Below are 26,463 nucleotides of genomic sequence, written 5' to 3' on the forward strand. Positions count from 1 at the left end.
TTTGCCAGTACGTTTTTCCCTTAAGATATAAGGTACTGGAATGAATGGTGATGTATTAGAAACTTACTTTGTTCCTTTTTCTGGATATTTTGTGTAAATAGAATTATATACTATGTAATCTTTTGCTTCTGCCTTCTTTTACTTTTTGTATGTTTTTGAAGTTTATCCGTATTGTAGAATGTATCAATATTTTGTTTCTTTTTATTGCTTAATAGTATTCCATGATGGGCATTTGGGTTTCCCATCTTTGTCTGTTATGAACAATGCTGCTGTGAATATCCACATATCAGGTTCTGTGTAGACAGATGTTTTCATTTCTCTTGGGTAGATTCCTAAGAGTGAAACCACTGGATTATATGGCAAGTTTATGTTTAATGTTTTAAGAAATTGCAAGCTGTTTTCCAGAGCTGTTGGCACCATTTTACATTCTTACCAGCAGAGTGTGAAGGTGCCAATTTCTTAATATCCTCACTGATACTTGTCATTGTCTTTTTTAGTATAGCCATTTTAGTCAGTATTAAGTAATATCTCATTGTGGCTTTAATTTGCATTTCCCTAATGATTCAACTGACTCTTAAATTTGCTGGTTATACATGCTGAGTATTTAGTGTTCCTATATGAAATGCCTTCCTGATAACCCTTTATGTATTTCATACCCTTTGCCTTCTGAAAGCAGGTTCAAAACAGCAAGGCAGTCTTCAAAGACATAGTCTCAGAATGTCAGAAGCATTATGTTTACAATTTTGCAACCTTGTCTAGGTTGAAAACGTGATTCTGAAGTATGATTTACTTAAAATAAGCATTTGGCAGTTATTACACAACTGGTCTAAATGTATGCTTTTCTTTGACACATGACTCCTATAGAATATGTATGAAATTATTGCCTATTGTGTATATGGGTATATATGTATTTATTTAAAATAAGTATTTGAGATTATTTCCTTGAAATCATAAAAATAACAGTATTAGGTAATGATAAGTAATAAAATGAGTTAGTTAACTTTTAAACTAATCTCATAGGACAACTTCTTAGTCTGGATCTATATGCGATCTTTATAAGAGAAAAAAAATCTCCTATTTGGACATAATATTTAAATGTTCAATTTCTTGTTTGTGAATTTTTTTTAATTTTATTTATTTTATTATCTTTTAAATGGAGGTACTGGGGATTGAACCCAGGACCTCGTGCATGCTAAGCATATGCTCTGCCACTGAGCTATACCCACCCCTCTGGCCCATGAACCATTTTTAAAGGTAAAATATACCTGCATACCTTTCAATAAGGAATTAAAATAATGACACATCTTTAAATTGACATTCTTAATAGCCATTAAAAATGATGAAATGGTGTATTTTGAAATGAAGAGAATTATGTGAGTAAAAAGGTAAGAATTCCAATATTAAACAACATATGTTGTGTGTATAATGTTTTAATTTTTCTTACTAAGAATTCTCATGCATAAATATGGTCATTTTTAAAGGTCTGGAAAGCTATACACAGATATCTTAGCCATAATTTCCCCTGAGTACTGAAGTTAGAGTGATTTCACATTATTTATGCCATTCAGTATTTCCTGAAATTTTTTTGCAACATTTATTAATGTTATAAACAGAAAAAATGAGTTTGTGTAAGAAATAAGTTTATTGAAGTCACAAGTTGATTAAAACTATCATTAGAAATTTATTTAACAGAACTTTTGTTCAAAAACCAGTTCTATAAACAGCAGGATCCTATATATATAGCACAGGCAACTATATTCAGTACCTTGTAATAACCTATGATGAAAAAGAATATGGAAAGGAATATATATGTGTGTGTGTTTGTGTATAAATGAATATGCTTTACCCCAGGAATTAACACAACGTTGTAAATTGACTATACTTCAATCAAAAAGCAAACAAACAAAAAACAGTTTCTGAACTTAAAAGCCACAGAAGTAAAGGAGTGTAAAAAGATAGAAAGAGGGCAAGTGGACTTGGGAAGTCTTGTCCTTTACTAAAGAAGTGAATTTGCTCATCCAGCTTCCACTAGTTCTATCACATGATTTGACAAAAATACACATTGTATTCTTTTCTTACAGTCTTAAATATCTCACAGTAGAAACCTAATAATTGGACTCCAAGTATGATTAATGAAGAAAAAAATCTTTTTGATCTAAAACAGACCGATTTCACATATTAAACACCCATTCGTACTCCGTGTAACTTTAGCTCTTAAGCAGTTCACTGTTGCCTTATGTGCATAGTTACCCAGCTCCTCTAGTTGCCAGGCAATCAGCAAACTTCTATTCCTATGACTTAGTTTTTTTTGGAGTTGTGCCAGTGAATATATAAAGAAATAAGGCAAGAACCAAGCTTTATTGTTCAAGACCATTTAAGTGCCATTAAAAACCACAATGAATGAGGTAATTGCCAGAGTAAAAAAGTATTAAATTGAAAGTAAAAATTCTTTGGATGAGTTCTTACTCTCTCAGGAAATGAAAATCTGCATTAAAAAAAAAATACTGTAAGTGTCTCATCTTTATAGGAATTCTTTCAAATAAAAATGGAGACATTCTGTTTTTTTGTGTTCCTGTAGCGATTCTGGTAAAAAGCATACTTCTTCCTGTTGTGAATACCCTGCGTTCTCATCGCAGGTCTGCTCCAAGTTTCAGTCATCTGTTGCCCCCATCCCTTCTGTTGGTGAAGCAAATGTGTCTGCGCCTAGTAAGGGCCGGTCCCTCCTCTGTGCCTGTGTCCCTTCTCATCTGTTCACCATGGAACCGCATGTGAACTGTGCGGTCTCGACCTGCCTCTTTTCTTGGAGTGTCTTCTCAACACTTGGAGTGTCTTGCTTTAGGCCAGTTTTCGTCTAAGGGTGGACCATTGTTATCAGAATAACCTGGACGTGCAGATTCCTAGACAAACCCCAAATTGGCTGAACCAGAAAGGGAGAGGGGGAACCTGGGAAACCTGCATTTTTCACAGGCAGATCAATGTTCAGGAACCTTTCCTGTAAGCTCTTAGAAACAGGCCAGCACACGAATGTCCCCGGATCCTGCATGTCCTACGTTCTCCCTTCCTCTTCACAGCAGGTTTCAGAAACAGTCCCCTGTGCTCATCCCTGCATCTTTACCCCTCATATCCTTGACTAGCAGGACTCCATACTTTAATTGTGTGCCCCATCATATTCCTGAGCATGTCCTCTCAATGTATATTTACTTGTTTATGAATTAGATACATATGCTGCTATGCCAGTGTATTAAATACGTTATAGAACAATGTAAAGAGGAGCTAGAAAGTAAATAATAGTTTTAATTTTAAGAATGTATTAACACTATATCATTTAATGCATGTAGATATAAATCTATTTTTTAAATACCCTTGATAATTTTGAATTTGGGGGCATACTTTGTCAGGTCTCAGTAGATTGATTTTTTTTTTCTTTTACATTAAAATGTAGCTCTTGAAGGGACTCATGCTAAAAAAAAGTAGATGTGTTACCCCTGCCATTTTCTTCTGGTAAGCAGTCCGCAGTGTGCTTACATCATTACTGTCAGCCTCAATGCCTTTGTAATCTTTTTTAAGCCAGGTTGAAGGTTAATTCAGTTAAAACTCCATAGTATAATCTGTAAGTCCACTAAACCAGGCACATGTGAACTGCGAAAGTTTGTGACATGATGAGAGTAGAGGTAGGAGTGAGCCTGCCACTGTGAACCCCCTGCTTTGTGGTACTTTCTTCCCTCAGGATCACTCCTGTAGCCTGAGAGGGAGCCACTGTTGATCCAGATATTAAGTATTATTTAGTTTTTTTGTGTTGACCCAGTTGCTCTTATCGAAAATCTGTGGGCGGGGGAGGGTATAGCTCAGTGGTAAAGCGCATGCCTAGCATGCATGAGGTCCTGGGTTCAATCCGCAGTACCTCCATGAAGGGAAGAAAGAAACCTAATTACCCCCCCCACCACCACCAACAACAAAAATCTGTGGATCATTTCCACGTATTTTTCTACTTTTCTAACTACCCTCTGACTCCACAGTGCAATCACCAAGACTTGTTTCTGCTTCCTACTTTTTTTGTGTGTGTCCGTTCACTTTTCTGCCACCACTGTCACCACGCTAGTTCAAGCCACCGCTCCCCCAGAGTTCTGCAGTTGTCCCCCGTTGTGCCTTCTGATGCCTGCTCTCTCTACACGGCAGCCTGAGTGACACTGAAAACACCCCCTGGTTTAGCTCTCTGATCGCTTCCATTCCAAAGGGGAGAGGCAGCAGACCTGTCACTGCTTCCCAGCCCGGCTCCACACTCCGCTTTCTCCCTCATCATGTGCCCCTCGGTTCTGTGCTCTAGACAGCCTGACTTTCTCTCTGACATTCTACAGCGTGTTAAGCGTGTCCCCCGGTACACACAACCCAGCTACCTACATGTTGTTCCTCTGGCAGGAATGGTCTTTTCCCTTCCCTGGTCACTAGCTTCTCATCCTTCATATTTTACTGTAAATATCATTTCTACAAGGAATTCTAGTTTTAGAGCCCCTGGTGTGCCGTTACACTACCCTCTGCTCTGTAACTCTCACCACATGTATGAATAAACTGTCTCACTTACCATCATGTCCCCGGTACCTAAAAATAATAAAGGCTCATTAAATAATGGAGTAAACTGACAGTGTAGTGTTGTTTGTTTCTGTATCATGGACTATTTATTCTGTGAGGATAATGTCCTTGTTTGTTTTGGTCTCCATTATTTTTCCAATATTTAATGCATATGCACACACGCACACATTTACACACAAACATTGTTGACTTAATGTGATGATTCTGCTATTATTCATTTAACGCCTGCCCCCCCCCTTAGGCTATAAAGTGATTATATCTATTCTGTGCACCCATCCTCAGTGCTTAATACAGTGCTTGACGTAAAAGTATTTGGTAATGGTTTTTATTTTTAATCCATTCCTGCTTACTGTAATTACTAACATGTTTGAACTTATTTCTGACATTCTATTTTATTTTCTGTGTCCTTTGTTTTCTTTTTCTTTTTCTATTTTTGTTTTGTTTAGATTGATCAAGTTTTCTTCCACTGTTTTCCCTCTAAAGGTTAGGAAGTTAAGTATCCTCTTTTTAGTCTCTTAATTATTGGCTTTAAATTCTTAATGCAAATATTAACTTTATATTTTTCTACCAACATCTTACAAGAAGACAGGAACCTCAGAATGGGTTTACCCTTCTACTCCCTTCCCTGCCACCTTTCTTAGGTGATTTTGCTTTTCAATTATTATTGTTTATTTATAAAAATCAGAATTTAAGTTTTACTAATTTGTTTAGTTTTTACTTAACTCACCCCTGCTTCTTTTTTCCTGGCATCTACTCCTTGATGTCCTATGTATTTATATTGGCTATATTATATTTTGTGGGGACAGAAACTTCTCTAATAATTTATTTAGATAGGATTTGGGAGTCGTATATTTTCTGCACTGTTACATATGAGAAAATGTGTTTATATTACCATTCTTCATAATTACTTTGTCTGGGTATGAATCATACATTCTCATTTTCCCTCAGTATTTCAGAGATTTTGCTTCGTTGTTTCCCATGAGATGTCTGATACCATTGAAAGCTTTTAGGATTTTGTTTTTATCCTTTCTGTTGTGAAATGTCACTATTATATACCTAGTTTAGTTTTGGGGATTTGTTTTTTCTCCATTCATACTGCCTCTTTCTACAACTCTCAGAAATTTTCCATTATGTGGGAAGTTTTTCCCTTCCATTTTTTTTTCTACTTTCTAGACTTCCTGTTAGCTGGACTTGGGCAGTTATGGGTTTATGTTCAGTGGCTATTTGTTCTTTTGCACTGCAGTCTCAGAAAATGTCTTGGCTCAGTCTTCTAATTGATTGATCACTTAGCTTTGTTTGTTCTGCTCTTTGAGACCATCTGTGCTTTCTTCTTTATTTCAGCGTTTAAATTTTTTATTTCCAAGACCCGTAGTTTTCTTTCTCTGAATACAGTATACTCTTGAATTTCTAAAGATAGCCTTTTTTCAGTCTTCTTCTGTACTTGCTGCCATTGCTACAGGGTTTGTTCTTCTGCTGTTGATTTCAGTGCATCTTCTCAACAACATGGGTTGTTGCAGACTCAGGAATTTGCGAGTTCCTGCTCGCCCGTCTGTGAATAGTGCATCTGGTTCTAGCAACTGCGAGGGCAGGACTTGGCGCAAGGCGGGCTGTGCCACGCAGCACCTGTTCTCCGCTGGGACACTCCTCTTTCCTTTTGAGAATCTAAGCATCCTCCCTCACTGCTCAGAGACACACTTTTTTGTTGACAAGGAGTGATGGAGGGTGGGGACCAGAATGTCCGGCTGTTCCCCGTGCAGAGCCCAGCAGTCGTCTCAGTGCTTACTGCAAAGCCCCTTCCTGCTCGGTGGATCCTGCGGCTCCTCTCTCCTTGGGATTATTTTGAGAATTTTTTTTTAGTTTTTATACCTTCTCTCTTCAGAGAGCATATTGGCATGGTTTCTTCCTTTAGACCATTTTTATCTGCCTTTCCTCTTTTGGGAATTTCTCAAAATTCCTGATGCCCTAAGAGTAGTCCTCCGTAGCTAATGCTGTATAAAGTTTTTTAAAAAGTGTTATTTACAGGGACTTGAAGGGGAAAGGGCTGCCAGATGCATTGTTCAGAGTGCTATTTTGATCCAGGCTTGTGGTCAAGAATTCAGTATGTCCCTGTTTAAATATATCCTCAATAACATAATATATTCAGATGAAAACATAGATATATTTTAGACTGTGACATATATATGGCTGTCTGCTAATAATAATTTTGCAAAGGTTTTGAGTATAATTATTATATTTCAGTGAATCCATACATTCTTCTTTATCTATGAAATCATAGAACCAGTGTTTTTTCACTGTGTTATTTTTATAGCATATGCAATAAAGCTAATTTCACTATTTTCTTTCTATTAGGTTACTGGTGATTCAGTCATTCTAAAAGTTCTTCGGTCCAACATTCAGCATGTACTGGTCTATGAGAACCCTGCTCTCCAGGAGAAAGCACTGGCTTGTATTCCAGTCCAAGAACTAAAAAGGAGATCACAAGAAAAGTTATCTAGAGCTAGAAAATTGGATCAAGGTAGTGGCTTTACGTAACCATTCATTGCTCAATAACATCATTGCTAAGTAAACCCTGAGATGGTGCCTTTCACTGTATCGCAATTACAAATATGTAAATATTTACCTAGTTCTATTTGGATTTTTAAGAAGTACAACAGTAGTGTAATTTTTTATTGCATACACCTCACGCACACATCTGTTAAATTTTTTTCTTTTTTTCCACTCTAATATGTATTTGCAGCTTGATCATTGGCGTGTGATTTTTTTTTAATAGATAACAGTAGAACTTTAGTCTGTGGAATATAGGATGACATTGTTAGTGAATTTTAATGTGAATCTGAGAAAAGCCATATCCAAAATTAATTCATATGATTAGACCATGAACTGTGGACAGAGACTGATTAAGAGTGTGGACATTGAAGCCGGCTGCCTGGGTGTAAATTCAGCTCTGCCACTCGTTGTGCGTCACTGAGCAAGTCATTTAATCTCTATGCCTCAGTTTCTTTATTTGAAAATAGGAGTGATAATTTTAAGAAATAAATGAAATAGTCCATGTAAGTGGCTCAGAGCAATGCCTGCCACATTCATCAGCCAATAATTACTGTCATCATTAGTGGGCTTGGGCTTTTAGTTGTTCAGTTTTTCCAACTTCAGCATTTCTACTTTGAGTTTTTATATCATTGGTTTTTATCCATTAAGTCATTTCTTAATACAGTATTTTCTAGGGGGTTCTGTTTTTTTTTTTTTATAGTTGCCGTAGTTTGCAGTACACATTTTAAACTAATCTGTGTTCACCTTCGAAAACATTATCCTGCTCCACGTGTAGAGTAGATACCTTGTAACAGAACTGTCCCACTTCCCTCCATCCCTCATTCGTTTCACTTACCCATGTGCTGGGGTCACCCAGGGCGCTGCTGCTGTTACTGTTTAAGTCATTACTTTAAGACTAAGTAAGAATAACAAAAATAACAGGTCTTATTCGTTTCTTCTCTGATGCTCTTCCTGTCTGCAGGTCCAAGTTCGTGGGTTTTCTTCTTCCTAAAGAACTTCTTTTACTGTTTCTTTCAGGGCAGGACTACTAGAGGTGAAGTTCCTCTGTTTATCTTTTTCTGAGAAAGTGTTTTCTTCTCCTTCGCTGTTGGAGGATAATATCCCTGGGATGGAGAATTCTGGGTTGGTGGGTCTTTCCTTTCAATGACACTTTGAATATTTGACTTCACTCTGTTGCCTACATTGTTTATGACGGGAAGTCCACTGAATCTCTGTCTTTGTTCTTCTTTAGGCTTCCCCCACCTCTGCCCCCCATGCCCAGCTTCCTTCAGGATTTTCCCTTTGTGTTTCGTTTTCTGCAGGATATGATGTGCCTGGTGTAGCTTTTCCATAGTTATCCAGGTTGATGTTTTCTGAGCGTCCCAGGTCTGTGGTTTGTGTCTCATTAATATTGGAAAATTCTCTGTTATTATTACTTCAGATGTTTTTCCTCCTCCGTTTTCTCTTTCTTTTCCTTCTGGTATTCTAAAACGGGTATCCTGTGTTTATCTCTGCCTCAGTTTCCCACAGTTCTTAGATGTTCTGGTCCATTTTTTAAGTTCTCCCATGGTCGTTTGAATGCTCTAGGTGTTTGTTTTCTCTTTGATTTTCAGTTTGAGAAGTTTCTGTTGACCTGTCTTCATGCTCACTGACTGTGTGTCTGGTCTACTGAGGAGCCCATGAGAGGCGCTCTTCATTTCTGTCGCAGGGTTTTTGATTTATAATGTTCCCTTTAGATATTTTTTAGAGTTTCCATCCCTCTGCTTATATTTCCTGTCTATTCTTATACGTTGTCTGCCTTTCTCATTATAGCCCCTAACATATTAATCATAGTTATTTTAAATTCCCTAATTCCAAAATTTGTGCCATATATGAGTGGTTCTGATGCTTGCTGTATCTCTTCAAACTTTTTTCTTGCCTTCAAGTTTTTTCCTGCCTTTTAGCATGCCTTGTAATTTTTTGTTACAAGTTGGATATGATGTATTGGGTAATAGGAACTGAGATGAACAGGCCTTTTATGTAAGGTTTAAATGTCCGTTTAACTAGGAATTGGACACAATTAATTAAATTGTGTTAATGTTTGCTGTGTCAGGGGCTTTGAATTCTGGTGTTCTTCAGGTCTGCTTGTATGTGGATATTGTCACTAAATACATACTATAGTGCTATGTGGTCCAAGGTTGGTTGAATCCACTAATGTGGAACCATAGAGGGCCAACTGTAAAGTTATACACGGATTTTCCACTGTACGGGGGATCAGCACCCCTAGCCCTTGAGCTGTTCAAGGGTCAACTGTACATCCTTTCACATCAAAAATAAGAGCAGTATAATGGAGTTTCACTGTAAGCAGGGGAGAAAGAACACATCAGGTTGTTTGTATGGTGTTATGAAAATTAGTGAAAGATTGGGCTTTTTTTTAAAGTTCATGAAGGATAAGTTGAATTTATAACCTGGGACGCTAAAGGACATGTTAAGTCAGGGATCAGGGATTTTCTTCCAGATGTGGTGGACAGTGTACATGGAGTTAGAAAAGTGCAGGCCTTTTATGGGTAACAGTGAGTAATACAAACCGACTGCGTGTGGGGTAGGGAGCGAGGGATCAGGTAGGCTGAGACAGTATTTTGGTTGACATTGAATTTCAGGCAGAGCAATGCATACTGAATTTCTTTTTATATTTTCAATATTTTAAAAAAGAATTAGAGGTAAATGAAACAAAGGATACTTGTGATGAGATTTTGAAGTAGAAAATAAGAACCAAGAAATCTGAAGGATGAACATATCTTGGTCATAAGGCTGATGTTATCGTGTTAGTGGGATTGACTATAGAGCAGAAATGTTATATAATCACTCATTTACTAGGACAAATGTTCTTGATTACTTAATTCAGCAGGGTTAACCATTGAAGCTTTTGGCAAGTGCGTGATATCAGAGGTGCGCTCAAGGAAGATTAATGCAGAGCAATAACTTGTGAGATGAACAGAATCAAGAGAGTACAGGGAGAGAAGAGTTCAAACACAATAGTAATAGAATTTACATAAGAGAGATAAGGTGAACCAGCTATTGTGACTACAAGGGAGGAGATGGATGTGAGAGTTGGGGTGACAGAGTATATGGAATTTGCAGATGATGGTTATACAGTTGATAGGACATGGGGTTAAGTACGTATAAGGAATATGTCAAAGAATACTGCCTAGTTTTAAATTTAGGCAACGAGCAGATGAGAGGAGTCAATAGGAACAGGCGTTGAGGGGAAATGAAGTGTCTGCATTAAGACACCTGCTGGACATCGTTTGGACTCCAAAGTGAACGTGGGGGCCTGGAGCTTCACTAAGAGGTCAGGCCTTGAAATATACTTTAGGGTGATAGGTAAAGCCATGCAAGGAAGTGAGAGTGCCAAGATCGAAAAGACGAGGGGGGAGGGGAAGTATTGTAGAGGTTCTAGAAAGCAAGATCGCACTAGCCACATGTGGATATTTACATTTGAAATAATTTAAATTAAATAACACTAAAAATTGAGTTTTTCAGTTGCATTCAGTACCTTTCAAGAACTCAGTAACCACAAGTGATTATTGGCAACCCTAGTGGATGGTGCAGATGTGAGTTACTTCCATTATTACTGGAAGTCCTATTGGATGGTGCTGTTGTTGAAAACAGTAAGATGCTGAAAGAGTAAGAGGAGTAAGTGAAGGAAATTTAACCCTGTGGTGAAATAAGCGGTGTGGTAGGCATATTGAGTGTATCAGTTAAGAGTTACGTTGGGCTGTGAGTAATAATGACTTGACCCCAATGGGTTAGTATTTATTTTCTCATGTAAGAAATTATTGAGGTAGGCAGTCTGGTGCTAGTGGTAAGCTCTAAGACATTATCAGAGGCCTAGGTTTGTGTCTTTCGACTCTAGCATACATGGTCCATCCTCTGGGTAACCTCACAGTCCAGGATGGCTGCTAGAGCTCCAGCTATTACATCTGCAGACCAAGCATCAGAAAGAAGAAAGGGAGAAAACAAAAAAGTTCACCTCTAAGATGAGCCTGTTCCCCTGAATCAGCCTGCTTTGCCATCTCACATGAAGCCTAGTTCTTGGGCCACACTTAGCTGCAAGGGAGGCTGGAACCTGTAGTCTTGTAGCTGGCACACTGCCATCCCAAATAAATTGGAATTCTGTTAAATAAAGAAGTGACAAGCAGATACTGTGTGGCAACAAGCTGTCTCTGCCCCAGTGATTCTCAGGCACTGAGATGATGATGATGACAGGGCCTCTTCTGTCCAGGCTGGTGGGTTTCTTTCTTCATGCATCCTTTTTCCTCCCCAGACAAAATTTTTTTCTGGGTTTCTGAGTGAGGAAAAGTATTCTGATTTGAAGCAGAAATGGGGACCATAGAGCCCTGCCCCCTGGCGGCACCTCCAGAAGTAGTTCAGGCTCAGAGAAGCATGATTTGATGGTTCTGGCCTGGAAGACTGAAGGTTTGTCGTGTTTAATTGTTCCAAACACAGATGAAACATCCTTTTGGAAGAGAAAGAACCCTGTCATTTTGGAAAAATGATAACAAAATACATTTTGGCTTACTAGATTTTTATGGAGACCTGGGAGGCAGAATATTGAGTCTTAAAGATGTGTCTAAGGATGGGCCTCCCTCTTCTGATGTTTTTACCGGTTTTCTTCTTACTCCCTCTATTTGTGCCAATGTCTGTGGTTTTCATAGGATGAAGTTAAGGCTTAAACTTCTTAATTTTATTTTTGTCATTGAAAAGTTACCAGAAATCTATTTATATTTGTATGGTATTTTTGAAGATGCTAAATTTATTAATTTGAAGTCTTGATGATAATTTACAAATATGCTCTACACGCTTTAAATATTATCTTCACAGAATTTAGCATCTAAGTCAGACTTTCCTTTCACCCCCATATCTCTAAGCTTTCTGAGCTCTTATCCTGTACAGCCAGGACCCCACTGTAATTTCTCTGAGCCGTAATTAAGCACCTTGTGTAGCCCAGGTACACTGACCGTCGGGTGGGCCTCCCTCTCTGCGTGACAGGCCTCCTTCAGCTGGGCAGTGGCTGCCGTATCCCCGGGGTACAAGTGCATGGAAGCCAAAGTGTGCTGTCTCCCTTCCCCTCCTTTCCCATCTTGATTATGACTACTTGGTGAACAGCAGTGAGTCTGACTAATAGTATGAGGTTGTTTGTTCAGTTCTTCTATCCTTCATTCTCGTATTTACTGAGCATCTGCTGTGTATCAAGCACAACTCCAGTTCTTGGAGATTCAGCAGCAAACAAAACAAAGTCCTTGCAGATGGGACAGCCAAAAAGAGCTACTTACATATGGCAGGTAGTGAGAAGGCTGGGACGACAAGTTGGCAACAGAACAGAGAGCGATTAGGAAGGGTGCAGTTTGCTGAGGCTTGTCAGGAAAGGCTTCTCTTGAGAGCAGTGATTTCCTTCTGGTGGAGGCACTGGCAACTGCAAAGGCTCCCTGAGTGGGAGTGAGCTGGCCATGTTTAAAGATGGCAAGGAGGGCGTTAAGGCTGTGGCGGAAGGAACACGACAAAAAGAGGTCAGAGGGGCAAAAGGGATGTATTAGTTTCCTTTGGCTGCTGTAACAAATTATCACAAACTTGGTTCCTTAGAACAACAGAAATTTATTCTCTCATGGTTCTGGAAGCCAGAAGTCCATAGTCGGTATCACTGGGCCAAAATCAAGGTGTCGGCAGGACACGCTCCCTGGAGGCCCTGAGGGAGAACTTTTTCCTTGGCCCTGCCAGCTTCTGGTGGCCACCTGCAGTCTTTAGCAGGTTGCTGCTCTCTGCACTCTTCAAGACCAGCATCTTCAAGTCTCCTCCTCCACCTTGGCATCTACCTCTGTTTGAGATCTCCCACTGCTTCCCTCCTCAAAGGATACATGTGACTGCATTTAGGGCCCGCCCAGGTAATCCCAGATAATCCCTCCCGTCTCAAACCCATCTCAGAATCCTTAACTTCCTTGGATCTGCAAAGACTTTTTGTTTTGTTTTGTTTTTGCCGTAGGTGGTACATTCAGAGACTATAAGGGTTGGAATGTGGATATCTTTCGGGGGGCCATTTTCAGCCTACCCCAGGGGCCAGCTGAGAGAAGAAGAGGAGAGACTTTGGGTTGTATTCTGAGTGAGACAGAAACCCACTGGAGGGTTTCAAATGACATAACCACCTTGCGTTTTTAAGATCACTCTGCTGTAGGGACTGAGTGGAGAAGGCGGTAGTGCTGTATTTCTAAAAGTTCATTTTCAGTCTAACATTTATGAATATCTCTTTGTTGGTAAGTTTCTTGTTATGCAGGGAAGCGAAACTCTTCCTGCCAATCAGTTCTGCTCCCCCTCTTGCTTAGTGACAGCGGTTATCACATGATGTGTTCCTTTTCATATCTTTTCCTCTGTATTTACACCCATAAATAGTTATCTATAAAAATAAATAAGTTGCATGGGTTTACAGAGAATTTATCATCTCCTGTATATTCAGCTCCTTGGTGCTTTTCACTGATTGTGTCTTGGAAGTCATCCCCTGTCCCTGTGCTGTACGGTGTGCATTCGCTGTTTATGCAGATCTCCACTGACGGACGTCCAGGTTGTTTACCACTCTTCTCTCTTCTGAAAGCTGCTGCGGTGAAGATTCTTGTAAAGCTTGCCTGCATACATGAACAGTTGTTTCCCTGGGACAGATACAAAAGTGTCAAGGCTGTGTGGTACTTTTATACTGCAGTGGATCCCTGCCGAACAGACAACCTTCCAGTGTGTACCAGAAGTGTCTGAGAGTATTTGCTTCCACTTAAAGAAATTATTGAACTTTTTTGTGGACTTAAATTAATTTTTCTAATGGCTTTGTTAACATTCTTACTGATCTATAGAAGTTCTTTATATATTCTGGATACTTTTCTTTATTAGACACATTATATATTTTTTCTCCTAGTGTTCTTTGTTTAATTTCATTTAGTGTATCTTTTGAAATACAAAAGTTATAAGTTTTAATGTAAGAAAATGAGTTTTTTCCCATTATTGATTTTATAATTGTGTTTCATTTTCTATCCCAAAGTCATAAACATAAATTTCTACTATTACTTTTATAATAGTCTCTCTCTGTATATAGTATTTATATATTTGTGTGTATGTATATGTGTGTATATATATACACACACACATATGTATTAGAATGAATGGAGTAGAGATCTGATATTTGGATAGCTGCTTGTCCCAGTTCCATTTATTGAACTACTTTGAAAGGCTAACTTTATTAAATACTGTGTATCTTTTAGAAATCTGTCTTTCAAGACTCTTTGTTTCATTGATCTATTTATCTATTCTTTACCAATGTCACAATATTTCAATTATTGGAACTTTGTAATATATTTTGATGTGTAGTGAACAAATTTATCTCATTCTTATTCGAAGTTGTGTTGACTATTTTGTGCATTTTCTCTTTCACATGAATTTTTCAGTTAGCTTGTCAAATTTTATGAAAAATTATTTTTTATTATTTAATTCATTTCATTTATTATTTATTAATATTTATTAAATTGAGATTGCATTAAAGTACAAGTAAATTTATGGAGAGTTAACAACTTGAGAATATTCAGTAGTTCCCATTCAGGAACATAATATACTTTTGGCTTTTTAATATTCTCTGTAGTTTTTTATTTTGAAATATTTCAAACATAAATATAAAAATAGAGTATATCAAACACCTGTGACCAGCATCAGACTTTATTAGATTGTAACATTATGCCATATATTTCCTTCATATATGTGTTTTATTACTTATTAATAATAAGATATTAAAGATAGGAATGAGAGCCCCCTCTATATGCCTCCCAGATTCTTTCCCCTCTCCTTTCTTTCTTCCCAGAGATACCATGGTCTAGCATACGGCTGAGAGAAATTTTTTATTTGATAAACTGGATATAATATTATATGTCATGCTTACTTGCTAGGGTTGTTTCATATAGTGTACACATGGTTGTGCTTTTATGTGTTTTGTGGTGAGTATTCATAGATGAATTATATTGTACAGTTGAACCACTAATTAAAAAAAAGCTAATAGGATGATTTCTAAAGTGTCCAGAATTCTGTGATTTCTGCCTGTAATTTTGTGGCTTCATATTTACTTATGTATATATCTAATAACAAATTTAATATAGTCGTTTAAAAATGTTTTTCAAAATCAGACTTATTTTGTTACCTCCCGCGTGCTTGTGGATCAGTTCCCAGCTGATGGTAGTTCCCTGAGAGGCGCTGGTGTCCGGCTCGCTTGTGAGCGAGTGGTGTCAGGTGGAGGATGCGGTGATCAAGCCCGACTGCGCTGACTGTGCCGTGGATTGTGTCCCTGCACTTCAGCCTGCTTCGCGGCACCTGGCAATTCTGTCTGCATCTTATCTCTAAAGACCCTTTAGGTCATCGTTTGTATTCATGTATTTCAGCTTCATATTTGAGAAGAAAGTATGTATGATGTTTTTCGTTTTTTCAGCTTTAGATCTTAACTTGGTTCTGTCTTAACATCTCAGGTACCAACATAAATGATGAGGATTTTCTTTTGCTGGAGCTTTTACACTGGTTTAAGGAAGAATTTTTTCACTGGGTGAATGACATTGTGTGCAATAAATGTGGTGGCCAGACTAAGTCCAGAGGTGAATCACTGTTCCCCAATGATGATGAGCGGAAGTGGGGTGCGAACAGAGTAGAAGATCATTTCTGTGACGTGTGTCAGCTCAGCAACCGATTCCCAAGGTGAGTGTCCCCTGGACAGTGAAGTCAGAATAATCTCTTATTGGAATGGTTAGGAGAGAATCTTTATTAAATCAACTTTTTAATCTTCATTTTAATTATTAGAAATGTATTCCTCCAGGACAGGGGTTAGCAAGCTATGGCTGACAGGCTGAGTCCAGCCCACATCCTATTTTTGTAAATAAAGTTTTACTGAAACACATCCATGCTGCTTCATTAACTTACAGTCTGTTCCTGTTTTCACATTATAATGGCAGACTTGATCACTGGAGACAGAGACCATGAGGCCTGCAAAGTCTAAATATTTACTCTGTGGCTTTTTATAGGAAATGTTTGTTGACTCTTAAATATAAATTGAATGTAGTCCTAGCAGTTTAGTGCTGTAAATCTTATATTTCTCTTCCCTTAATACATAAATTTTAACTTTTTGATAACTTGGATAGCAATACTGACAGCGCATAATATAATGCTAAAATGGTAATACTGATCATTGTGATAGTAAATACAATACTGTCCCTAAAGTCATCAGATGGAAATGTGGAAGGATGGAGATACAGAAGGTGAAAATGTAGTATCATGGAATTCCACTGTATTTTCTTTCTAAGGACAAAATTTGTTTTAATTAGATGTGTCCCCCACCAACCTAACCTACCCTCATCTAAATTTTAAACTAAGGAAATTGGATCTTTTCTATTACCTTTTTCCATCCATTAATTTACAGGTCTCTTACCAGATATTCTTAACTGGCAATGCTTCTAAAGTTTGGTTGTATCACCAGGCAAGAAGAGATCATTTTTGAAATATCCAATTTTGGGGGCTCAGGGACAGTTCTGTCTTAACCAGGAATCAGTCCTGTGATATACAGAATCTAAGATAAACAGAATCCAATATCCAGTTATTATCTGAAATCATTGCAAGTTACTTCATCGCTCAGCATACATTTTCACAGGCACTTTGCAAAAATTTGAAGACAAAAAATATATGTAATTAAATTCCTCTTCATAAACGCTAGGCAGTTGGGTGTGGACTGACAATGCAGCGTGAAAGGGCACAGGCCAGCAAAGATGTTGATTTATTTAGAGTTTCATTTGCTTGTCTCTGTAAGCTGTTCTCTGTAGAGGGCTGGGAGGATGAACACTATTAGCTGACCTTTCACCTTGGCACAGGTGGTGTACAGGAGATGGAGGCATAGGATGCTCTAAGTCTGCTGTTACTTCTTCATGTGAATGTACAACTTTTTCCAGTAGCTACATTACTTAAATTACAAATTCATTTAACTCAGCTCAGGCAAGAGCATCTGCTTAATGTAAGACCACCTTGTCATTGCAGAGCCAGTTCTCTCATGAAACAGTTTCCTTCCTGACCAAGCTCGTGGCCGACACCTCTGCTTAGCCGGGCACTTTTCCTGCATACCAGCCCCAAATCCTTCTCAACACAATATGCAAAACTTTAATGTTCTTCAGCTGATAATTCTATAATTGGAGTAACTTGTTAAAAGAATGTTGCAAACACATTTCAAAAAACAGCTTCCAACTTAGCAAGCACCTTTAGTTCAGGAGAATAAAATTTCAATCAAAATGATCATTAGAAGGAAAAATAGTATTTTAAGTAAAATTGAGTTCAGCGAAGCTTTAAAATCTTTATTGAGTGGTTTGTTAAAGTTGTTAGCCTTTTAAATACAGTGAGCTAATTATACCACTTACTAGAGTGATACTGATGCTCACAGCAGATTAGTTCCTGGAGACCCTCTGCCTGTCCAGATCCCGCCTCCCTTCGAGGTCCAGCTCAAATCCAACACCCCCCCAGCCCCGCGCCCGTGACACTGATTCTCACCTGCTGTATGGTTTGGGTCTCTTCCTGCCATGTAGTTAAGTTACTTGTGTTCTTTCCTTCTCTCTCAGGACTGTAAACTCCTTGAAGGCTGTACCACTGTGTAATCATTTCCACCCCAGAGTCTAGCGCAGTACCTCGTGTATGCTAGGCTCTTTAGTTACTATTTAAGAATATGAAGTTAAGAAGTACTATTGTTTAGCACAAAGGTAATAGGAATTCTTCAAAGTTTTGATTTTGATAATGAATCAGAGCTTTTGTTGTTGTTTTAAACCAGGTATAATAATCCTGAGAAACTTCTGGAAACAAGATGTGGACGATGCGGCGAGTGGGCCAACTGTTTCATGCTGTGCTGCCGAGCCTTGGGGTTCGAGGCGCGCTACGTGTGGGACTACACAGGTGCGAATGTGCTGCGAGCTGAGACGGGAGGCCTTCACACGTAGGGACTGGGCTTGCGGTCCGGCCGTGTCGTCTCTGTCTGTCACCGTCTGGTCTCGTCAGTCTGAGTTTCCATTTGCCTTCTGTAAAATGACAGTAATAGTGGCCTCACAGGTTTTTTTATGGAAATCACAGGATGTTTGTAGTACCTCTAGCATTTTGCCTGGCCCTTCACTCTAAAACATTCTTGTATTAACAGTTTATCATGACATTGTTAGTAATGCAGTTTCTATATGGATAGTAACGTGAAATAATGTACTGTAGAAATCTTCACTTTTGTAGAGAGTAGTGTAAAAGATTTAGTAATCTTAATTCAGTATACAGTAAAAATATAATGAAAACCATATGAAATTCGTGTTACTCTTATTTATTTAGTTATGACTTGTGTCATTTACATGTTAAAATGGGTTTCCTTCTCCTTAGATTTTTTTACTCGCATTTCTCTTGTTTTCTTAGGATGAAATGAAACCTTCACTTAATAGTTATCCTTCCCTTACAGTCAGATGTAGACCATCAGTAACCAGAGATCCTCTGTTGGACTGCTCGCTGGTCTGCATCTTAGAGGTCTAGAGAGACTGCAGTTTCAAAGTGGAATGAACGCCTTTACATTAGCAAACTGTGTGCATTAGTCCTATGTTTTTGATGCTGTTCTTTATATTTGCCTTTTTTAGAGTTATAAAACCCACATTGTTTTTAATTAAGCCTAAAATGGTATTAAAGGAGATTTTCCAAAACATTTTCAAGGATTTCAAAGAGATAGAGAAATGAAAACAAGTGTTCTAGAGTTTTGTGTGCCACAAAATGTTCAGCCTTATTGATTAAAATTTAGAATATTGGAAAGTATTATGTGGTTCTCATCTTGGGCATTTGTATATGGTTGTTGGAAGTCATTCTGGCTTCACAGACTTGACTTCTATTTCCTTTTTTGTTGCTGTCTTGTCTCTCACTTGAGTAGACCACGTCTGGACAGAAGTCTATTCTCCCGCTCAGCAGCGGTGGCTGCACTGTGATGCGTGTGAAGATGTCTGTGACAAACCGCTCCTCTATGAAATAGGGTGGGGCAAGAAGCTGTCCTATGTCATAGCATTTTCGAAAGATGAGGTAGGAAGTAAGAGAAAAAAATGTTTTCTAAGAATAAGATTTTTTTTTTCCTTTTTTGACAGCTTTTGAAGGTATAATTGACATAAAGTAAGCAGCATGTATTTAAAGTGTACAGTTTGATAAATGTTGTCATTTGTATACGCCCGTGAAATCACCTTTGCAGGCGAGGTAGTGAACACGTTCACTATCCCTGGACGTTTCCTTGGATTCTTCCTTATCCCTCCTCCTCGTCCCTCTCCAGGCAACCCCTGATTGACTTTCTAAGACTAGATTCATCTTCTTTTCTAGAGTTTTATACAAACAGAATCATATATAATCTTTTTGATGGGGGAGGGGTTATTTTGAGATTCATACCATGTGTGCCATGTATCAGTATTTCATTGCTGAGTAGTATTCCATTGTGTGAATGTACCATAGTTTGTTTATCCACTTGCTGTTGATGGACATTTGGGTGCTTTCCAGTTTTTACTATTTCAAGTAAAGCAGCTATAAACATTCAGCACAAATCTTTAAATGGACATATGCTTTCTTTTCTCTTTGGAAAATGCTTGGAAGTGGAAGGACTGAATCATATGGTAGGTGTATGTTTAACTTTTTAAGAAACTGCTAAACTGTTTTCCAAAGTGATGGTGACATTTTACATTCTCACCAGCAGTATGTGTGAATTCCCAGTTTCTTCATATCCTTGCTGACATTGTCGTCTGACTTCTTCATTTGAGTCCTTTTGATAGATGTGTGGTGGGATCACGTTGTAGTTTCATTTGCGTTTCCCTGTGGACAATACTGAGCATCTTTTTATGAACTTACTTGCCATCCATTTGCCCTCTTTTGCCCATTTTTTTAAAAATTAGGTTGTTCATTTTTTTATTGTTGAGTTTTAAGAAGTCTTCATGTATCCTGAATACAAGTCCTTTTTCAGATACATGCTTTGCAAAAACTTTCTCCCTGCCTGTTGCTTGTCTTTTTATTCTCTCAATGATTTTTGAAGAGAGGAAATTAATGAAGTCCTGTATATTTGTTTGTTCTTTTGTAGATCTTGCTTCCTGATATTATATCAAAAGAACTAGGCTTCCCAGCCCAAACCACAGTGATTTTCTCCTGTATTTTCTTTTAGAAGTTTTATACTTTCAGCGTTACATTTGTGTCTGTGATCCATTTTGGGTTAATGTTTGAACTGAAAGTCATCATTTTGCATATGGATAACAAATTGTTCCAGCGCCGTTTGTTAAAAAAAAATTATCCTTTCTCCACTGAATTGTCCTTGCACCTTTGTCAAAAATCAGTTCATAATATATTCATTTACATTCATAATTTACATATTCAGTACAGTGAAAATGGAGTTTTTATTTGTTGAATTTTGTGAAATCAGCTTTGTAGATACATTTTAAACAGCTAAATGTTCTGAAAATTTTATCCCATAACCATAGTCTTTCTTGGAAGTGTACCCATTAGAAAATGAATAAAAAGTACATTGTTTTCAATTTTTTCCCCACAGGTTTTAAACAAAGCATACTATTTTTAAAATTCTATTTAAGAATTACTTACATTCTAGGTATTTAGCAAATTAAGGTTGATGATTGCAATCTTGTTAAGTATTTGTATCTTGTAAATTCAAGGTGGTTGATGTCACTTGGCGATATTCTTGTAAACATGAAGAGGTAATCTCCAGAAGAACAGAAATTAAGGAAGAGTTACTTCGAGAAACTATTAATGGACTTAATAAGCAGGTATGTGATGGGCATTTGTCATTTTTGAGAGGACATTTGAAATTCTTTAATCAGGAGTAGCCAATTTTTAACCTATTGAAGTTCTTAAAATAGTAGCATTATTTTGCAAACAAAAACATTTAAATATGTTAAATATCTTCCTGTTCGTTGAAAATTTTGAGGACTCATTTTAAATATCATGGGGGTGGGGTTTTTTTGCATTAAATTGTCACATCTCAAAGATTAGTGAAACAGAATTTCAGTATATGTGATACTTGACATAAAAAAAGTATGTTGCCTTGTTTTTCAGAGTAATTGTGTCTCGAATATAATTGTACACACTCACACTCAGCACTTGTCCATGTATGGAAATTTCTGAAACAAGGCACAGGAAATTGTTAACAATGACTATTTCTGGGAATAGGAATGGGAGTCCAAAAGGGAAGTTTCAGCTTTGATTTTATACCACTTCGGCAGCACTGAAGGTTTCACTATATAGATGCATGTTATTTTTCATGATTTAAGAAACAATGAATTTTGCTTCCGGCAGGCAGTTAGAGTAGGGAGGATCACCTTGCAGGGCCTGAGACTCAAAGTGGATTTCATTCTACCTGGAATTTCACTTTCCTTCTAGTGTGTGGCCCTTCCGAGAGCCTAAGCTGAAAGCCTGGAGTATTTACTAGAGCCTTGGAAGGCCCTGAACTCCAATTATTTACTCCCCAGCACTGAAAATACTGCTGCAAATTCTGCTTTGTGCTTTAGCCTGTTCTGTGCCTGGCTCTTTGTGCCACTTAATAAGATTCCTGGGGAGAAGAGGCGCTGTTCAGGTCACGTGTTTATTTCTTCCCTTGGGATCTTAGCCTCCTCAGTTCTGGCTACCTCGGTAGCTTTCTGCTGTGTTCAGACGGGGGTTGGTATGTGCGTGTCGTGTGTGTGTGTCCTGCCTCCCTCGCTGTTGCTAGCAGGACAGTTGGTCTGACACAGGCATGGGAAGTATGGGTGTTAAATGATTTCTTCACATAAAATTGGTAAAATTGTTTTAAGTTTCCACAGTGTGTGTCCTATTTTCCAAATAATTATGTGTATGAAAATAAAAGTGGTTACTTCTTTCAAGATCCTGTTAAAATGCAATGCCTTAATTATATTCATACTTAGAGATGGACCTCTATATTCCCCTAATTTTAATGACTCTTTTTTTCAAACATGAATTACAGAGGCAAATATCTTTGTCAGAAAACAGAAGAAAAGAACTTCTCCAGAGGATAATTGTGGAGCTTGTTGAATTTATATCTCCCAAAAGCCCTAAGCCTGGGGAACTTGGTGGAAGGATATCTGGGTCATTGGCGTGGAGAGCAGCCCGAGGTGAAACGGGTCCAGAGGTATTTAACTCATTACAGCGTGATGATCTCCTCACTTTCCCACTTCCTATCCAGTGCCCTTTACGTACAGAAAAATGCATTGGCCATGACCTTTCCATGAACTTTTCAGAGTAATTGTTTAAAAATGTAAACATTTGAAGAGAACCAATTATTGATTGGCATAGTATAATTACATATAAGAGTTTAACAAAGCAGTTAAAAGAGTTTTTTCATTGCTTACCTTACGTAAATTTCTAGTGCCGTGTAACTGTTACCGTAGTACATAAAAATGCACAAAGTGTAAGTGTACAGCTTAACAAATTTTCACAGATTGTGGTTACCCCCTAACCAGAATAAGAAATAGACAACCAGATGTCAGAAACAACCATGATTTCTTTTCCTGTCACTACCTTTCACCCCTAAGAGTGACCGTTGTCCTGATCTCTAACATCTTGGACTAGTTTTGCTTGTTACTGTGCTTTATGTAAATGGAATCATATAGGATGTACTCTGTTGTGGGTGGTCTTTTTCTCCTAACATTAGTGAGATTCATACTTATTGCTGCATAGTTATAGTATGTTATTCTCATTGCTGTATAATATTCCACTGTGTGAATATACTATAATTTATCCGCATCACTATTGGGTATTTGGATTATTTTTCGATTTTAGTTTAAAGCTATGCTGCTATGCTATTTGTAATAGCCAAGACGTGGAAGCAGCCTAAATGTCCATCAACACTCACACAGTGGAATATTACTCAGCCATAAAAAATGAAATGTTGCCATTGGTAGCAACATGGATGGACCTATAGACTGTCAGAACAAGTGAAATAATGAGACAGGGAAAGACAAATATTATATGATCTCACTTATATGTGGAATCTAAAAAATAGTACCGATGAACCTATTTACAAAACAGAAACAGACTCACAGACATAGAAAACAAACTTACGATTACCACAGGGGAGGGAGATAGATTAGGAGTAGGGGATTAACAGATACACACTACTGTATATAAAATAATAAAGCAACAAGGATATATATTTACCATATAGCATAGAGATATATTCAGTATCTTATAATAACCTAGAGTGGAAAATAATCTGAAAAAAATATATATAACTGAATCACTTTGCTGCACACCTGAAATTAACACAACATTGTAAATCAACTGTACTTCAATTTAAAAAAATTGTGCTGCTGTAAACATTCACAGACGTGTTTTCAGTGAATGTGTGCATGCGTTTCAGGTGGGTGCATACCTAGGTGCAGAACAGCTGGGTCGTGGAGTATGAGGACATTCAGATGTTGCCAAACAGTTTTCGAAAGTGGCTGTGCCAGTTTACACTCTTAGCAGCAGCAAATGAGATTTTTCTACATCTTTGCCTATGATCTTTTTCTTGTTAGCATATCTAGTGGTATATAGTATTATTATATGGTGGTTTTTAATTTGCATTTTGGTGCTGACTAATGATGTTGAATGTTTATTCTTTAAACTTTTGGATATCCTGTGTTGTGAAGTCCTGTTCAATTCTGTGAAAACTTGATGAAATGCAGTGGGATAAATAATAGAATCTGTGTAATGCAGCTGAACAAAATGTTTATTTTTTATTATATACTTGCATACATCTGGTTTTGGCTAGAAATTGTTGATGTGAGTATTATTACATAGTCAAACTTATTTTAAGATATTATCATTTGATTAATCCCCTGAAATTAAATAATGCACAATGAAAGTGTAATTTCTAGAGTTAGAGGCTAGCTGAAAAGCACTGTGCTCTGTGATGGGCGTTAAAGACGTGCAGTAGACTGTCCTTTGCCCTTAGGAAGCTTAAAGTTGACTCACTAAAAAGCATTTAATATAAATGTCTAAAGATATGTAATGAAAAGTGCTTGAGAAGAAAATAATCCATCACAGTAGCAATATCAAAGGGTTCCAAAGTTTTGTTTTTCTTAATTTGTGACAACGAATTTCTCTAATAAAGAAATATGTCCCTAAGGGGTGAGTTATCCCTAATAAACTATATTTGCTTTTTAATTTATCCCATCATCTTTAGCTGGCAGTTCGAAGTATTGGTTGAACCATAGAATTATAAGGTCTAAATTCAAAAATATTTCAGATCACTGCTGATGCAGTGCAAGTTACAAGTATAAATCTAAATGAAGCCAATTTAAAAGAGCTACTGTAATTCACAGCTGTGTTCAATTTAAAACATGGGTATTTAGGTCTTCGTTTCTTTTTCTTTTTATGGATGGGTGTGCTTCCTCTTGCGTAGCATATAAATTGATTAAACTTTAAAAATATGAACTGGGTCATGTGCTGCCCAGATTGTTTTCGCTTTTGAAAATTTCTAAAATTTCTCAATTACTGGAGACCATATGAGGACCATGGATTTAAAAAATGATTCTCGTCTTTAGAATTAAATGTTCGTTTTAAAAGTATATTGAAAAATATCAGTCCTAAAAATTTAGGGAACTATACCTTGAAATCAATCGGAAAAAAAGGAAATACTGGTGATATCATTTTCATAAAAAAAAAGTTTTATCCTAATGTTAGTGTTTAAAGAATTCATGAAAGACTAAGTTTATAAATGATACGTTCAGTAACACTTATTTTTCTTTTCTCTTTAGTAATCAGTTAATTTTGGTAAAAATAGTAGATAATGCTACCTTAAAATTTTAATTCCATTTAGTTTATTGTCAATGCTCTGAAATATCTTTGCTAAAGAAGAGAAAAAAATGAACTGGGAAGTATTGTTCTATGCTTGTTTTAAAGTGCAGTTTACTAATTCATAGTGATAAAGTCACTCTCTAAAAATGATAGACTGCTTTTTTCTGACCTTATCTGTTCGGCAGTAATAATCACAGGCTCTACTAGGGATTGTCGTTTTGTTTATACATTTGTAAATACTCTTCTCTTTCCAGCTCTAAGATGTTTTATAGTCTACTTAGTGATCCTTGTACATTTGAGATTTCTATATTGTTTAATACCTACTACCCAATGTTTAACAAAAAAAAAGCATCATCTATTACCTTGATTGATTACTAAACTGATTAGTAAAAAGCAAGACGTTGACACAGACTAGAGCAGTGGTTCTCAACGGTGGATGATTTTGCCCTCCAGGAGACATTTGGCAACGTCTGGGGACATTGTGGGAGTCACTACTGAGAGGGGCGGTACCACTGGCATCTAGTGGGTCAGCGCTGCCAAGCAGCCCGCAATGCACAGGGCCCCCCCACCAGGTGGAACGGCCTGACCCGCAGTGCTGCTGTGCTCATGTCCAGAGGGGCGGGAACGTTGTGTCAGGGGCACGTGAAGACACAGGATAGATACATCGTCTTTCTCAAACTCTAGAGCCACTCAGTGATTTCAGGGGACTATTTACATTAAAATAAATGTTGATTTATTTTGTAGTAGAATACAAAATTTGCCTGGAATTTTAAGGTAAGACATGAGCTTTTGTAGCAGTTTCAGACGTGCTGAAGATTGTGTCCAGCTGTCCCTTCCAGGCACTCTCCTACCTTCAACTGTCAGGAAAGGACACTGATGAAGTGGCCTTAGGCTGAGGCCTGAAGGATGAGAAAGAATCAAGTATATGAAAAGTAGAAAGAATGGCATTCCAGACAGAGGGAACAGCTTGTGCCAAGGCCCTGAGGCAGGAAGGAGCTGACCCTTGTAAGGCACTGAGGGAAAAGTAGCATGGTGGGAGCACAGAGACAGGAGAGGTCTGGCTGGAGAAGGAGGCAGGGGACGAGCCTTTCAGGGCCCTGTGAGCCTTGGTAGAGGTTTGGAGCTTCAGTACAGTGGGAAGTCAGCAGAGCGAGTTAAGCAAGAAAGTGATGTATCCCAGTTTACATTTTTTAAGTCACTTTCATTGCTCTGTGGAAAGGTTAAGCCTTGAAAGTGGAGAGTGAGCTTTTGGAGACAACGGCAGTAGTCCAGTTAAAAGATGGTGGTGGTGTAGGAATGAATTCACGCTGACACTAAGTCACAAAAGTGTAAGCCAGAGCTACAGTTTACATCTCTTGTTTTCTGCTGAGTGGTGTTTGATGCTGTGTCAGCATCATACTGATCATATTTAACCTATAAAATATTTTCCAGTTTCCAGTGGCACCGATTTTTCATTTTGAAGTTGAAGGAATCTCTTAACTATTATACATAGTGGTGCCTCTA

At 37.8% G+C, this 26,463-nt stretch overlaps 1 protein-coding gene across 3 annotated transcripts in view; it reads left to right on the forward strand.

Moving 5' to 3' along the window:
* Window positions 1-26,463, forward strand: part of NGLY1 (N-glycanase 1) — a 47,908-nt gene that overhangs the window by 13,127 nt on the left and 8,318 nt on the right. For all 3 annotated transcript variants that reach the window (XM_074371324.1, XM_074371311.1, XM_074371320.1), the window contains exons 4-9: window positions 6,937-7,102; window positions 15,636-15,858; window positions 17,963-18,084; window positions 19,079-19,224; window positions 20,841-20,951; window positions 22,145-22,309. In XM_074371324.1, the coding sequence (XP_074227425.1) occupies window positions 6,937-7,102; window positions 15,636-15,858; window positions 17,963-18,084; window positions 19,079-19,224; window positions 20,841-20,951; window positions 22,145-22,309 (933 nt within the window). The remainder of the gene's footprint in view (window positions 1-6,936; window positions 7,103-15,635; window positions 15,859-17,962; window positions 18,085-19,078; window positions 19,225-20,840; window positions 20,952-22,144; window positions 22,310-26,463) is intronic.

The sequence above is a fragment of the Camelus bactrianus genome, chromosome 1 (genome assembly GCF_048773025.1).
Source record: "Camelus bactrianus isolate YW-2024 breed Bactrian camel chromosome 1, ASM4877302v1, whole genome shotgun sequence".
NCBI classification, from domain to species: Eukaryota; Metazoa; Chordata; class Mammalia; order Artiodactyla; family Camelidae; genus Camelus; species Camelus bactrianus.